This window comes from Siphateles boraxobius, unplaced genomic scaffold (genome assembly GCF_051911475.1).
Source record: "Siphateles boraxobius isolate OS27281-9 unplaced genomic scaffold, OSU_SipBor_1 25, whole genome shotgun sequence".
NCBI lineage: Eukaryota > Metazoa > Chordata > Actinopteri > Cypriniformes > Leuciscidae > Siphateles > Siphateles boraxobius.
In genome coordinates, this window is record NW_027508866.1 from 32,293,842 (window position 1) to 32,311,344 (window position 17,503).

General features: G+C 37.2%; 1 protein-coding gene across 1 annotated transcript in view; it reads left to right on the plus strand.

Moving 5' to 3' along the window:
- The window catches only part of xrcc4 (X-ray repair complementing defective repair in Chinese hamster cells 4), a 44,664-nt gene that overhangs the window by 21,443 nt on the left and 5,718 nt on the right, over positions 1 to 17,503 (plus strand). The window contains exons 4-7 of the mRNA XM_077243549.1: positions 5,330 to 5,496; positions 7,981 to 8,130; positions 8,997 to 9,142; positions 13,301 to 13,421. Of these exons, the coding sequence (XP_077099664.1) occupies positions 5,330 to 5,496; positions 7,981 to 8,130; positions 8,997 to 9,142; positions 13,301 to 13,421 (584 nt within the window). The remainder of the gene's footprint in view (positions 1 to 5,329; positions 5,497 to 7,980; positions 8,131 to 8,996; positions 9,143 to 13,300; positions 13,422 to 17,503) is intronic.

Below are 17,503 nucleotides of genomic sequence, written 5' to 3' on the forward strand. Positions count from 1 at the left end.
GGCTAAAAACAGATGTGCAGTGATGTAAACGCTTTGATGAAAGGACACCAGTTCCCATGGCCACTGCCAGGAGCACATTTTCCTAACGTCCTGTAGCTCTTATTGTGCCGTGATAGGGCACACGGCCGCTCCGAGGTGGCATGAGGTGAGGTTGGTGAGGAAATAAGGATCTGATTGGTTTAAATTGAACAACCCTGTTCTTACATGCTTACATCTGTACTCCGAAGTATTTGATGTTTGGAGTTTCTCGTGGTTTCTCAGACGGATACTAGTGCCAAATTAAAAATGATATGATCCGGTTTACTCAAATAATCCAGCAAGTAAACAGCAAACATGAGGGATTTTAAATCGTTGCCATGGGTTGGGTCTCAATGCCTCCACATCTTTGTAAATGCTGTAATTGCTATCAGACCCATGTTAAGGGGGATCTTGAGAGAAAAAACCCCTGCTTTTTTTGCTCTTGTTCCCTTCGCTGTTAATTGTTTAGCACTTCTCATGTGTTGACGCTGAAGCGAGTCTTTTTGTGGCACATGTGGAAGCGCTCCTGGCTGCTCGTGGAAGATCACAGCTGTAAACTAGCTTGACACTGATGCTCTGCATCCCTGAGCTGGGCTGCACAAACTCTCATCCCACACATGTGGATGTTTAAACTGAGCCGTCATCAAGTAAACTGTTCTCTTCAGAGTGACACCGTTGAGAATTGCTTATAAAAAAAAGTGTTTATTAGTCCATTTCTTGATAATAGTATGTATAATTTTCTAATGTACCTGTATTTAAAATAATTAAATTTCACTATACATACTGTATTTATATGTATATATGCATGCAGTGGTGTTCTGAAATGAGTAGGCAAATTCCTCTTTGTGTGTGTGTGTGTGTGTGTGTGTGTGTGTGTGTATAAATCATGTACATTCATGTCCCAGTTATACCTACACTTAATGTTGTCACCTTTTCCTGGTTAAATATACATTACTTTACATTACATCAAAAAATAAATAAAAGAAACCAAATACAATTTTACTTTTAACAATTTAATTAATTTTCTATTTATTAAAACCAAGTACAAATCTAATCAAGTAGTTTTTTTAGGCATTTTGACATTTATTCCAAAATAATACCTAAAGGCAGAAACAATTTAAACAAGATATTTTATTTGTGAACTGATGTTCAGCTGTCCTTTTTAAGGTCAATTTATTTTCGGATCATCAGTCATCAATCTCGGTAAACACTGGTCACAGACACGGAGATGTACGTTTAACTTCACCGAGCTGATTGATCATAAAACCCCCACAGTTATCATGTTTTCAGGCCATTTCAAGTTTGATTTTGGCATGACATAAGGCGGTGATATCTAAGTAGCTGAGATGTTTACATACTTTTAAATTAGTTTTCCCATCAACCTCATCATTTTGTTCATTCTCGATCACACACGAAAACAAGAGCGAAATGGAGGCATAGCCTCCTCTCACGTGACTTTCCCCCATTCATTCTCAATTACCCCCCACTAAACCCACCGCACTCTTTAGCCATTCACACAGAACGCGTTTTTCTGCCCTACTTTTCCTTTGTTTTTCAATAAACGCACACTAGACAGACATCTTTAACAGTTGCGCTCGCATCTTTTGCAGCCTTAGCGCATGACACTGCATTCTTAAATGCTATAGTTAAAATGAGTTAAACTTTAAAATAAAAAAACGAGTTTTCTAGACCTGGCGCTTTTTTTGTTCCACTGACCTGCGTCACGCTTTTTTGCTGTTTGTGTTGTGGAACAAGAAAAGTGTGTGATCCGACCCTAACTTTACCTGCAGGTGTCGCTGTTGGACAGTGTTACTTTAGAAAAATGATTCGTACACTTTTTAACGTCAAATTTTGTAACATTTGAGCTTTTTTGTATTTTTGTAATATGGATTATTTTCTCATCCAATTCTTTGAGGAGACACTGCCATCCTCACCTCCCCTGAGGAAACACCCCTGATATATTAATGTGCAATTTAATATATGCCGTTAAAAATGAAATATGAAATCTCTATTTTATCTACTGCTGAACCAAAAGTGTCCTGCAAAGCCGTCTTTGCTCATAGTTTCACTGGAAGTTGAGTGATGCACATTTTGTATGTGAAACTTTGGGAGGTCCGCAGCACTCTGTGTGTGGTAGTGTGTTTGTGGCACCTAGAAAACGAGTGTTCCCACAGGGACAAACGGAGATCGGTTCCCAGCGTCCTCGTGGGGATATGATGGCATCTGCTCTGGGTTCTGCCGGCCACTTGACTGATTGCAGAGATGAAACTGTCTAATACTTTCCAGACCCTCCAGCCATGTTCAGAAACAATGCTGGCTCTGTTGAGAGGTCACTCTTAGTCACTCTTTTGGGGGAACATTTCGTTTCCTTAACTCCGCTGGATTATGGTCATGTTTACCTCACGTCCGTCATCAAACCCACCAGTATTCCTCATTTAAAGGGGGTGTGTTCTACTCTGCTTCTTTTTCAGCCTTTTTTAATTCCCTGAAACACCTAGATTGTAGTCTTGAGTTTTCTCCAGGAACAAACGTGTCACAATATTACGCATTAAAATAATTCCAGCCCAAGGCAAACGACAAAAAAAAAAAGCCAACCAATCAGAGTACACTGCTCTTTTCAGAAGGAGGGGCTTCATAAAGACAGGAACTAAACAAAGCGTTACTGACAGACTGGAAAGAGAGGAGCTGCAACAATGTCAAATATGTAAAAAAGAATGCGTTTTTTGAACATTCAAGCATGAAAACCTATTCTAGTAGAGTATTAATAGATAATATTAATATCTATCTATTTGTATTAATAATAGGGCGGCACAATATATCGAAATTATCGAAATATCACAATTGTATATATCGCGATATGCATATCGCTTGCAATAATTGGGGTCATGAACAAAAGACAAAGAGAAAATCACTCACTGCTCTTGGCTGAATAACTTTTGTAGTTTTAATAAGAATCAATATATATATATATTTAATTCATAGAGTAAAAAATAAGCCGTGTTTTATTTTTACATTTGATTATTCAGTTTCTGTTGTTAAATAAACCTAATGTAGGCCTACCTGAAACCCTAAACCAAGTGGTTTACACTGATGTAAAAATACTTACTACTTACTTCTTATGCTACATTAAAACACTGCTGTTCACGTTCAGAAGTTATAGGGATGTTTTCTTGTCACAAAAAGAATGTGAAACACGCATGTAGGTTATATAATAGATACTTTAAGTTTATTTGACACACTTTAAGCATTATCGTATCGCATATCAAATATCGCATTATTTAATGAGTTACCGCATATCGCATTTTTCTTCAATATCGCACAGCCCTAATTAATAATATTAAACCAAAAAGTATTACTCTTGACTTCAGCTCTAAAGTTTGGATGCCTTCTCATGTATTGTGTGATATAAATAAAACATCATTCAACTAGACAAATTGCTTTTATATATATATATATATATAAAAAATATATGGATATATATTTATATATACCACTTCTTTGTCATAAGAGTTTTAATAGCAATACAACTTATATCTGTGTCTCCAGAATTTGGCTTCTCAATGTGAGATCAGATGAATCAGTTCTCTCCAGGTTCGGTACACAGAACTGTCCAAACAAGCTCTCTGAGACATGGAAGTTCTTAGCTCATCATTTAAAGGCCTCCGTGCGTGTTGGTCGCTGGTACGTCAGATTCTGGCTGGAAAAGGTTCCATGTTGAATATCTGGTTTTCTGCTTGGTAAATGTGACAGTTGCATCACATCTGGTGTTTGCTCTTATTCCTCTCTTCCGATATTAAAAACGTTTCGTCATTTATTCACCCAATGCATGTCTTTCCAAATCCATTTCACTTTCTTCAGTGGAAAAATGTACAAAAACACCATAAAAGGAGTCCAAATGACTTGTGTGTTGGAATCTAAAAGTTTCCTGGAGCAATTTGGTAGTAAAAAAATAAATTAAGGAGATTTGATAAGGTGTAACTTTTAATCTGTTCCTCACACGTAGCATTTCTTTCCCCTTTTTTGAGCCTGACAGCATCCATCCCCATCCGCTTTCATTGTACGTGAGCTTCCAGGAAATCCTTCTAAACTTCTCCTTTAATGTTCAATGGAAGAAAGAAAGTATTACAGGTTTTGAATGAGGGTGAGTAAATTATGGAGTGACGAATGTTCATTTTTGGGTGTGAAATCGTACCTGAAATGTTCTCAAGGAACAATCAATGACCTATTGTGCCTTTAGTCAAGACTCTTAACTTCCCATTTCTCCAAGATGATTGCTCCTGCAAGTGCTTTATAAGTCAATTTAGATAAAGTGTGTGCTTAATGACTACATACAGTACTAGAGTCGTGCACAACAAGGTCATAAAGATGTGCTTGATAGTTCCCACTGTCTTTTGCTTAGAGCTGTCAAGATCAAGAATCATTTATAGTACAAAAGCGTTTGATTAACAGTCAGTCTCAGTAGGTTTACGGCAGAAACTTCATTGTGTTCTCAGGTGTCTGTGAGGTCTGTTATCTTCAGCGCTCTTGTCTTGAAGCAGTCACCCTTATCGTTCACAGACTGGCACACACTTAGAGGCGAGCGCCCGTCCCTCATGTATGCTGTCAGAGTTCATCTATTTGAGGATCAGAGACTCGCTGTCGCTCATTGGCTCTCACCACAGCAGTTGGCTTGTCTTATTGGTACAAGAGTCCTGGCTGGAAGTCTCTGTGTTTGTCCAGGTGGTTGACAGAGTTGGGCAGTAAATTCCTATAGCGTGAATTGAGTTCTTCAATTGTATAATTCAAAAGCATTATATTCACTATCCACCCACATTTTACTTTAAGGTGCTGTCTGTGCTGAAATAGCACTGTGCCATACATAATTACTTGCAGTAATTTGTCTTTTTTTTTTTTTTTGCAGTGAATATACCCATTCTATGTATTATTATGAGTAATTATTAAAGAATTATATTTATAATATTTAATATACCTTTTATATTTTTTATGTCTTATACTTAATTAAAAATGTATATTTTTTATCTTACTTTTCATTTAATTAATAATTGTATTTATTCTAACTTTATTTTATATACTTATTTTTATATCATTTTTTTCTAATTATTAATTTACTCTACTGTTTATTAATTTAATTATTAACTTCCAACTCAACAAAACAATCTCGCTGTCTGTGGGCACAGTTCTCTCGTAGTCAATCTCCCTTGTGTCTACAGCCAGGATGCTAATGCTAATAGCTGATGGGCAGGTGTCTCCTCCAGGTGCCAGTTTGCACAAGGTGTTCTGTTATTAATCTTGCTCTCTCTTTATTTCTCAGTTCAGGCTTGGAGTGGTGGAGCTCCAGGCCGTGCCTGAGTCCACTGAAGTCATAAGGGAGCTCATTAGTCACGGCCTGGAGCAGAGCGCACGTCTACGGGCCAAAAACCAGCAGCTGCTTGAGGAGAACCAGAAGCTGAGGAGAGAACAGGAACACATCACCAAAGAGTAGGTCTAAACCATAACAATACTTCCAAACTCATTTAACTCTCACAATACTGTGCAAACTGATGTTTGGAATAAATAAACGTATATGTAAAATGGAGCTGTTCATTATTACAATTTAAAATAACTGTTTCTATTTATTTTAAAGAATAATTTATTCTTGTGAGGCAAAGCCAAATTAATGTTATTCATGCAAATGCTTTTAAACCAGTGCGACAAGACACAAAAGAGAACTGGTGTTCATCTGTGAATCTCCTGTCTGTGTGACACACACATGATTCGTAAGCACAGAACGCCACTTCAGACAGTGCTTGCACGGACAAAAACAAACAAAATTATGCCAAAATGCCCGTTTTGTTCATCCACGCAAGCACAGTCTTGAATGAGTTAAATTAAGTCTTAAATGAAAATGGGATGCGTTTCAGATCCACATCATGTGCGACAGGTCTTAAAGTGACAGCAGCCAATTAAACCCACTGCTGTTTGTCATTAAGGATAATCAAAGAACAAAAGAAAAAGAGAAAATTACTCACTGTTCTTGACTGAATAACTTTTGTAGATAGGGATTTATCTATATATAATTTGCAAAATTCAATTTTAAATGGTGTTTGCATATAAATGTGTCTGTGCAGTGTGTGGACACAACCACCATACAATGAAAAAAATCCCTTCACTCCTTTTTTTATCCTCAAAAAGCCTAAACACACTCAATAATCAAGCCGTTTGGATTTTCTGAGCAATATGATGTCATATTGCTCATGCTCCGCCCACGACCGATGACGGACTGTCCCGTATTAGCATATTTCCGCCCTCAGCCATTAGTATACTTTCGGCCAGCAGGTTGCCATGGCAGCACTTTACACGCCCCATGGAAGAGAGGGGTGGGGTGAGCAGTTGGTCATTATCATTTAAAGAGACATGCACCGAAACGGGTCACTGTGAACAGAGCTGTTTTTGAGGAGGTAAAAAGGGTGTTGTTTTACACAACCATTGAGAAATTTTAACCAAAGTATATTACAAACTTTACACGAAGACCCTAAAGAATCATACCAACTTATGGAAAATGGGCATTCGATGACCCCTTTAAAGCCTAATAAATGTTAAAATGCATAGCTTTCTTTTACACTAATGCTGAACGGCTATAATTAATGGCTAAAATTGAGGGGGGGGGGGGGGGTTGGGATTCATTGAGACATCAGTAGCAGTATTTGTATCGTTTAAGATGATAAAAAGCATAAAAAGATGCCATTAAAAAAGAATTTAAAATATAGGCTACTCCTGTCTTTGTTGTTTCTATGTTAATTTGGAGATTAAATGTGACATTTTTACAATATAAATATATTAAAACCTTTAATGTTAAGTGTGGTTAATCATGATTAATTACAGAAAAATGTGTGATTAATTGATTGACAGCACATTTATATGTAAGGAATAATTTATGACAGGCCATTGAATTATTAGAAAAATAATGCACACCCGAGATGGTAATGCGGTCACGACGAGAACAGGAGTGACACCTCGGGTGTGCATTATTTTTCTAATAATTCAATGGCCCAAAGTCAATTATTCCGTTTATACTATAACTTACCACACCTCGAAACATTGTTCAGATGATGTATTTCAAGACATTTGTCAAGTTTTTGTCATTTAAACGCTGTAGGACTAATTTCTTACGCATCAATTAAAAAAAATAACTAATTAGCTACATTTTTTTCTGTAATTAATCAGGATTAACATATATATTCTAATGATTTTTAGGTTTTAAAACTGTTATTTAAAACTAAATAATTATGTTCTGTCGCTTGAAACCTCGACTATCTTGTAAGTGGACTACAAAACATGAGGAATATGCTCTCGGTTTGTTTCTTCATTTCTGGGAACATCCACAACCTTTTTTTGTTTAGGTCCAAAACTAATTTCAAACACATTAGTGTGATTATACAATCCCTTCACCTGTTCATGATTACATCTTCCTCATGTATTACCCTTTCCCCTCCTCATGATCTCCCATGATTCAGAATGAAAGAGCATCTTGTTTGCATTTTTTAAACGTTACTAAGGAAGTCCAAAATACACAAGATGGTTTTATTTTGGTTTTGCTGTGATATCCATGTTTCTCTTGTTCCCCATGTGCTTCAGTCTTTCCTCTCTGAGAAACAACAGCAGTGACATCACTGACTAGACTGTGCTGCCACACTTTCTAAAATCTCCCGAAACCAGAATTATAGGGAATTAGTATTGCTTCCCAACACTGACGGCACTTCATTGGCGTGTGTGTGTACTTTGCAAACAATTGCCGCAGGTGACTGAGTTCAAAGACGCTCTTAAAGTTTTCCATATTAAGTAATAGAGTGTTTATACCACACACAAAAAAATAGTGAGTAATAAAAACACTCTCATAATGAAACATTTCCACGCGATCGGATGTCTGTGTGACCAGGGGGAGACTGTTTGGGTGTGTCTCATTGGTCTTTACCCTCTCCACAGGATGGAAAGATACGTCCAGGGAAAGGAGACGTTGGAGAGAGACCTGTACAGTCGCTTTGTGCTGGTCCTAAATGAGAAGAAAGCCAAACTCCGAGCCCTGCAGGAGAGAGTCAGAGAGCTAGAAGAATCTATAGAAGAGAATCGACTGAGGTAAAGATGTGTGCCACATTTCATTATGATACGACCTCACATTAAGCAACGTTTGATCAAGCATTTTTTCAGTTTTAACTTTTTCCTTCCCTTTTTATGAAATCCCTGTTTCATTAGGTAATCCCGTTATGATATTACATTGATGAAAATCACTTCCAGTTTTGTGTCGAGCACATTTCCTTGCTGCGCTTATAATTAGAATGTTTTGGTGTAAAACAAAACTTAAAATGACAGCAACGAGCTCTGTCCTTTAGCGTAATAGAAACCTTAAACCGTTTAGGTACAAACCCAAGAAGGTTCAGTCCATCAGCACTGCGCTCTTGATTAAGACTCTTAAATAATAATTAAAGGAGTAGAGCCTGAAGGCCCGTTTACACCAAGAACGATAACTATAAAGACTATATTAGTGTCCGGCCCAGCGGACGATAACGTTCTGTTTATTCTAAGCTCGTGCTTGTCTGTCACTTTAAATGCTTGAGCTCTTTAAAGCAGGATGGATTCTGATTGGCTGTCAATGTTTTTATCGTTCATCAGCTGGATAAAATCGTTCTGAAAGTGATTTCAAATATATGGTTTCTCTGTGCCATTAGGCTATAGCCACAGTTGTGGTGTGAACTCTGCTAGTCTTTTTTGCTACATAATATTTTTGTGGAAACCGTGATACATTTTTTTCAGGATGAATAGAAACTTCAAAAGAGCAACATTTAAGCATAACTTACTGACACCAAACTTTTGAATGATTTTGAATATTAAAACAAATCACGGAAACTTCCAACCTAGTGCAGAACATAGCAAAATTTCATTAGTTCTTGCCTTATTCAATGCACATGTCTTGTTAACATGTTGTACCTACTGTTTACTCTTAGAAAGAAAAATGCAGAGAGTGAAGACCACGAGGCGATCGAGACTGTGGCAGATAAGAGTCCTGGAGAAGAGACCGATTACGGAGGGAGTACAGAAGACGAACAGGAGGCAGAACCCAGACGCCCTGACCCAAAGCCTCTTACACAAGGTGATTCTTCTAAAGGCTGGCACACATTTCAAATGTGAGAGACCACAAAAATCATAGATTTAATGGTTTTGTTCCTCCAGTGTGTGGAGTGCTGCGCAAGACACACACCCATTCACAAACAACCAAAGTCACTACTGTGAACACAGGAAATCTTGCAAAATCTCTCGACAAAAATGTAGAGAAGAAATGGCAATAAAATTGTTCGGACTGCTTTTTACAGAAAATTTGCTTGACTTTACTTAGGATTGCCCAAAGGGGAGAATTGGGCGCAAATTCGGCCTGATTATCTTGTAGGGTGTGGGTCCCTTAACTTATAAGAATAAAAAAATCATTGTCCTTCCAAACCTTTTTTTCTATTCTTTCACTAAAACAAACAAACAAACAAACAAACAAAACAAAAGCATATAGGTTAGGTTGTCATTTTCAGGTTGATGTTCTTCAGTGATCTACTCCTTTAAAGTTTTCAGACAGCCACAATTTCAGATGCATGTGCCTCAAACAGTGTTTGTTTAAATGCAAATTACTGCTGAGATTTTCTCTGTCTGCTTTTAACAAAGTCTGTGATTAGTTTGTGTGGATTTGTGGAAATTCTCATTCTTCAGCTTAGTTGACTCATTCTGAGTTGATTTGTTCTCAAGGCTCTGCAATATTGTGTTCATTGGGCATGTTTGCAAAGTTAACAAAGTTTGAAGTCAAACTAGATGAGCCTACAACTGAATGTATGCCCAGAACATCAACTGAAACTCATATTTTAATATAGTTTAGCAACGTGTAGAGAATTTAGTGGAATTTCGTCCAAGAAAGTTCAGGTTGACGAATGACAACATGATACTGATTTGATCTATAGTGACTCTGGCAAGCACATGAAAGCTTAGCATCAACATCTTGACGTAGAGCTGGACAGAATGACAATACCATGCAATGGTAGAAATCGACAAAAAAAAACAACATGAAAGAATTCAGCAATGTCATCGAGACAGAACTAGCCAAGCAAAATCTCAAATTGGTGCATTAATGTGGAGTTCAACTTGTGAGCGATTCAGGGTTGTGTATATCAAATGTTGTACAATTTACGATTTGTATATTGGCTTTTTAAGGTGTTGTTATTATTACTCTTGTAGGTCTTTTCTGTTTGTGTTATACGATGTGAAGGAGCTGTTCTTAAACTGATATCAGTCTTGTTCACTTATAAATAATCTTATCTTTGGGTTGCATCCATCAGGTTGAGAAAATAATCAAATAAAATGGTGTATTTTTCATTTGTTAAGAACTAAATTCACCGGATTATCCTATATAGGCATCACTGCATGGTTAATTAACCCCTTTTTGTTAAAAAATTAGCTCTATTACAGATACAGACTGTCCGAAATCATCCCCTATACCCTTAAATAGGGCTATTTGTGGGAACAGCTATTTGTAGTGGTGTCCGAAACCATAGTGGACGTTATCGAGTGCACTCGATTCAATCCCATAATGCACTGCAATAACGAGTGCACAACCGATTTATGCTCAATGGCTAGAGAAAACCCATAATGCACTGCTAGAGTCGCGTGCCGATTGAATTCCCCCGTCTGACCAGAAGATGGCGCCGCAGCTGAACCATCCATCCATTTTACAAACCGCTGGTCCAATGTGGGTACAGCGTAATATCATACAGGTATAAATTCCTTTTTAATAATTAATTTGTTTAATCTCGGTTTATACATAGTTTATTTTCATCTTACTACTGGAGCTGCCGATTTGCTAAGTTTCCAATGATTATTAGACCGCAAGCACAAACTATGCAAAAGCGGCAGCCCTTCCGGCGCACTCAGTGTCCGATTCATAATGTAGGGAATAGTCGATGAGGGTATAGTTGGTGATTTCGGACATACTGTAGCCACAGTTAGTAACAACACTACTTATTGCAGTATTTCTACCAGTATAGAAATATTACAGTGTAATGTAAAGGTGGGCTGAAGCAGCATATTAAACCTTTGAGCCAGAACTAAGATCGCATACAGGTTGTTCGTTCCCTTAACCCTCCTTTGCATTTGTCAGTCAATACTTACCAAGCTATGACATCATCTTGTAGAATAGTTGTTCCTTGGCAACACTGTCTGCTTTTGGGGGATTTCGACATCGGGCTACTCAAAGACCGTATTTGGGGGCTTCAGGCCGTTGAGTCAGAGTTTTGAGGCACGAGAAGGGAAATGAGGTGGAGTCACACATGATTTAGTCTGCGAGTTGCTCAATTTCTCTGTTTTTCCCCCTGTGTAAGCTCTGCGGAGTAAAAGTGAAAAGCTAGAAACCCCCTTCTTAAGGTCATGTGACCCTGTAAACAAGCTGAATTGTAATGTATGGTTGCTAGGTTTGAGTTTCTGTGGCTTGGTTCCTCAGACGGAGCTCTTTGGGCTTCAATTATTGTCCTTTCCCTTTCTCATCAAGCATGATGCAATGGTTTATGTTTCAGAGTGTGTGCTTGGTAATGTTTTTGTACTTAAAGAGTAGGAGTTGTAGCTTCAGTCTTTTTTCTTCACTATAAAGTTTATCAGGGTGCAGTACATGAAGCATAATTGAAAGAGTCTTTAATGTGGTTAGGATGTTTGTTGCACCAAATAACGCAAGTCAAACCCTCCCAGTTTCATAGTAATATCTGTCCACCAGTGTAAATTAAACTCATGTAGATGTAAACAACTGCCAGAAACAAGCATGGAAATATGTCTGGCAATGCAAAAAGTCAATGACACATGAGAATGGCTTATAGAATAGGTGCTATTTGATTCTTCGCCGTCTTGAACAATCTCCCACTGTGCTACACTGTCATATCACATGAGACAGATGTTCTCCTGCTGTGTTTATTGCAGTCAAGCTGCATGTACAGTGCTTTAATGTTGATGTTGATGTTCAGCATGCTTTTAATGCGTTTATGATGTTGATTGTGTTACCGGAGTCACATCTTGGCCGGCTGCCTGAATACTTGCTGTGAGAACCTCTATTAATCCTGTTCAGAGCTATTATAGATGCAAACATTCACAAATAATGACTCATCTTGTCCTTTTTTAAAATAATTGAAATTATTAAATTGGCAGCAGATGGCTGTGTAGCTCTCATATTTAGAAATGGTAATAATCGATCAGGTTGGCTGAATATTTCAGCTTTAAATGAAATGTGTTTGAAAATGAAATTAAATGTTTGTCAAATCATTTAGTTAATTGTTTTAATAGTTTGTTTGTCTGTTTGTTTGTTTTTAATCAATTATAACGAAGACAAACACATTTTTTATTACATGCTGTTAATAAAATAAACAATTTAAGACATTAACAGTGCACCAACAATTAGAATAGAAGAGAATAGAAGTCTTATGGGTAATTCTTTTAAAATTGAGATTTATACATCATATAAAAGCTGAATAAATAAGCTTTCCATTGATGTATGGTTTGTTAGGATAAGTTCTCAATTTATTTTTATATTGTAATAATTTCACATTTAAACTCCAAATTAATGTTGAAACCACAGAAAGACCGTAAATTTTAAATATTTGTTTAATGGCATCTTTTTATGAATGAAGGCATTACTGATACCAATACTGATGTCTCTATGAAATTGTTTTTCCCCTAAATTTTAGCCATTATATATATATATATATATATATATATATATATATATATATATATAGCAACTTTTAATTTAAGTGAACTTAAAACAATCTTCACATAAACCCATTATAATAAACGTCATATTTACCTGTACCTTCAATATATCAAGCCTCAACTCTAAGGTTTTTAATAATATATAAATAATATTCAGTCATAGTATGTTTGGGATTGATCCGATGTGGGTGTGAGTCAATGTAAATTAAAATATAGTTATTTTCCCAAACTTGTTTATTATTTGGTCTGATCGATGCACAGTTACTTCTACACATTATAATGTTAAAATGTACAATTTTTATATATTGAAATGATACATTTTAAAAAATATTTTCTGCTGAAATACTTAGTCATAGCATTTACAATTAGTTATGTATACCATTTCATTAAGTACAATTCATGAATATGGCATAATGAAATATTGTCCAAATATGAAGTACATTGTCATCAAAAGACAAAGACTACAACTGAAAAAAATGGTAAAAATGAACAGTGAATGAACTTTAACACTTGTTTTATCTAACAGAGATGCCGGAAAGCAGCCCGATGGACGACAGCCTAAACGACATCACAGATGTGGCCCCCTGCCGCAAGCGTCGCCACCGTCATCTTCAGCCGCCGGAGACTCATCCCAAACGGAGATCCAGGTAGCATCACTCACATCCTCAGATTTACACATAACCTCCATCTAACTACTCGTTTTATTGTGGTCGATCGGCTCGTAACGCACCCAGACTCCTGGAGGCCTGTCATCATATGTTGCATATGATACCCATAAACCCATGCGACTGCGGCCATAAAAACGTCAGTGATAATTCCGGTTGTCTTACTCTCTGGTGTCCACTTCATTCAACCTTTCTCTCCGCGCCTGCAGCCAGTCGAGCAGACAGAAGCGGCTTTCCCAGAACACTCTTCCGCCGTACGGGTGGAAAACATTGGTCTTTTGCCAGCAACTTGTATTTTTCTCAGTGCAGGCCCCCCTGGGTGCTTCTCTCTCCAGCCCTTTTTACTTATTAATAGGAAAATGTGTATAATTCCATCTTCTCCTTTGCCAGTACCTCAGTGGCTTCCATAATTGTACAATAAAAATCCCATGAATGGTTTAGATTTGCATTGAGCAACTTCTTCAGACTTGATGGCACCTGAGGGACGCCGATCCTGAGAAAACGCATTGCGTTTATCCTAAAATAGTCACATTGTTTTGGAGATTATTTGGCATTAATTATTATTTCTGAGTTATTATTCTAGTATTATTCCTAGGTGATTCTATCCATATAGCTATCCATCCACCTTTCTATAGTATTTTAAAAAATCTGTTTATCTGTCTGTCTTTCCATCCATCTTTCTATAGTATTTCAAATGTCCATCCATCCATCCATCCATCCATCCATCCATCCATCCATCCATCCATCATCTCTTAAAAAGATCTATCTATCCGTCAATCTATCTATCTATCTAACTATCTATCTATCTATCTATCTATCTATCTATCTATCTATCTATCTATCTATCTATCTAACTATCCATCCATCCATCCATCCATCCATCCATCCATCCATCCATCCATCCATCCATCATCTCTTAAAAAGATCTATCTATCCGTCAATCTATCTATCTATCTATCTATCTAACTATCTATCTATCTATCTATCTAACTATCCATCCATCCATCCATCCATCCATCCATCCATCCATCCATCCATCCATCCATCCATCCATCCATCCATCCATCCATCCATCCATCCATCCATCCATCCATCCATCCATCCATCCATCATCTTATTTCAAAAATCCATCATATTTCAAACATGCATATACATCCATCCATCATCTCGTAAAAAGATCTATCCATCTATTCATCTATCTATCTATCTATCTATCTTTCTATTGTAAGACTGGAAAAACTGGAAGGACTTTAGGAGAGGGCCACTCTCTGAGAAAACAAAGGAAATTAACATTTGAACTCCCCCTCATGCACTATTGAGACGAAGGTCTCACCTCCCTCATCCTAATCTACATTTCTCTCCCCCATTCTTCATCCTGGCAGAGATCTCCCAAACTCACACAAGAATCGAAATTGTTTAATGTGAATGATTATCATCGAGTTTTATACATGTTTGGTATTATTTGAAATGTCTCGGTGCGACTGGTACAAATGTCTCATTCCCAAAGAAGTAAACCAAAAGGTAATAAAGTTCTTAGGAAGTTTAGAAATATCTTCCACACTGGAGGGTGTGTCTTTGAGTCAACACCTTCTGACCATTTGACTGAATGCTAATTTTCCACTGCTAGCAAATGGTGACTTACAGGTAAACTTCCACTGTGAATGATGTTTAGATTTGAAATGAGGTCTGGGTATATAATGAAACGCAGCGAGAGCTCGGGACTCTTTCTCTATCTCAGATCAGCCCGTGAATGCTGAGAGACGCCGAGACTCAGCATTCATGTATGTCTTTGTCGGGTAAACATTTTTCCTCTTTGATCTAGAGCATTTGATGTTTTGCATTGACTATGAAATTATAAGGATACATTTACCTGACATATTAAATTGTGATATTTGATTATTCTAATTGGCTTTGACATTATTTTCATGCAAGAGTTTAAAAGAATAGTAAAACATTCGCTCACATTTAATGATGCACAGATATCATTAAAACCCTTTTCATTTATGGAGTCAGATGAAATAATGAGAAAATACATATGAGAAAATGTATTGCATTCAACCAAAAATCCCTTTGCCATGAGAAAAGACGGAACACGCGTGCGTGAGACCTTCACCGCTAATTTGAATACCGTCATTGGATCAAATAAGACGGCCTTACACTATCTATCTATCTATCTCCTATCCATCCATCGTATTTCAAAAATCCATCATATTTCAAACATGCATTCATCCATCCATCATCTCTTAAAAAAAACCATCCATCCATCCATCGTATTTCAAAAATCTGTCTGTCTAAATATCCATCGTTATGTCTGTCTGTCCATCTTTCTAAAGTATTTCAAATGTCCATCCATTCAGGCTTGTTAGCTTAGCAACATGCCAAAATCTAGGCTAATGTGGTCAACTACGAACACTAGATTAATGTCTTACGCACTTTACGTGAGGAGCGTGTGTGTGTGGCGTGATTGATTTGTTAACTGAGTCGTTACACATTTCCAATCAGTTTAGTTTGGATGCCACCTTAAACGGGAGCTGCTAAAGTCGACAGTAGGTAGAAAGGCAGCTAACTAGCATTTGGAACAGAGCCCGTGTTTTTTTGAGTTGGCAGACATGTACAGAAAGATAGTTTCTCAAATTGGCAGACATATACGAAAGACGCTTTGGCTTCATATTGTATTGACGTTATGCTGGGATATGGAGAGATTAATGTTTATTGAGGGTCTTTTAAAACTTGGTAAAAACAAGAGTGTTTGTGTGGCTCTGCAGGCAGAGTAAATGTTTAAAAGTGTTTCTAGTCTCCCAGTGTCGCCGACTGCTCCCCCTGTCAGCAAACACTTAAAGCGGTGACGTTCGCAGGCCCTGGCGGACCGTGGCCGCGGTGGTCCATGACAGAATGATGCCTCAGCGCCAGATGTTTAGTGCGTGTGTTCGCATGTCAGGTGTTGAGGAACACTGAGAATTTGTATTGGACTTTCTTTCTCCTTCTGCATCCCGCCATTACGAAGCGGGTTCTGCCACTGTGTGTAAGTGTAAGACTTTCCAAACATTAATAGAGTTCCATGGCATGGAGATCTGGCTCTAACATCTTTAGAGAATATCTCACCAGTGGAGAAATCCAGCTGGAGTCTCTCATACTGTTCCTGGAGTGAGGTTTTTAAACAGACGTGTGGCTTTGAATGCCTCGGCTAATTACGCACAATTTGAGAGCTGGAACGCTTTTCTAGAACGTGACACAAATTAGTGGTGGTGTATCATAAATGAATGTGCGTTTTATGTGGCAGGCAGCTTTAAAGGGATAGATCACCCAAATATTCTGTCATCATTTACTCACCCTCATCTTGTTTCAAACCTGTATGACTTTCTCTCTCCACACAAAAGCAGATGTTTTGAAGAATATTCATGTTGTTTTCCATACAGTGAAGATAATGGGGACTGAGTCTGTCAAGCACCAAAAATGTCAAATAATTACATTTATTGAATATATAAGGTGGTGTTTATGCTGGGGTTTTTTTACGCAAATATGTTTTTCATATTGCTTCAGAAGATGAAATGCAACACAAGACTACTTTATGTGATTTTATGGAATATGTTGTTATATTTTTGTTGTTTTTGGAGCTTGACAGGCCCTGATTTTTGCCTACTTTTATTGTATGAATAACAGAAAACTCAATTTTTGTGTTCACAGAAAAAATTAATGGTTTTCTTTTATTGCAAAGGTTGCATTTATTTGATCAAAAAGGCAGTACTGTTGTTGAGACCGTCTCTAACTGTCATATTGAAAAATACTATTACATTTTAAAATGTTTTTCCAGGATTCTTTGATGACTATAAAGTTCAAAAGAACACAATTGATTTGAAATCTTTTATTACATTATAAATGACTTGCTGTCATACTTGATCAATGTAATGTCTCCTTACTTAATAGATTATTTATAGTATTAATTTCTAGTTAATAACAAAAAATAAAAGTTATTGACCTGAAACTTTTTAATGTTAGTGTAAATAAAGCAGATATCAAAGTAAGTTCACCAATGAGTGAAGATTTTGAACACAGTACTGTTCCAT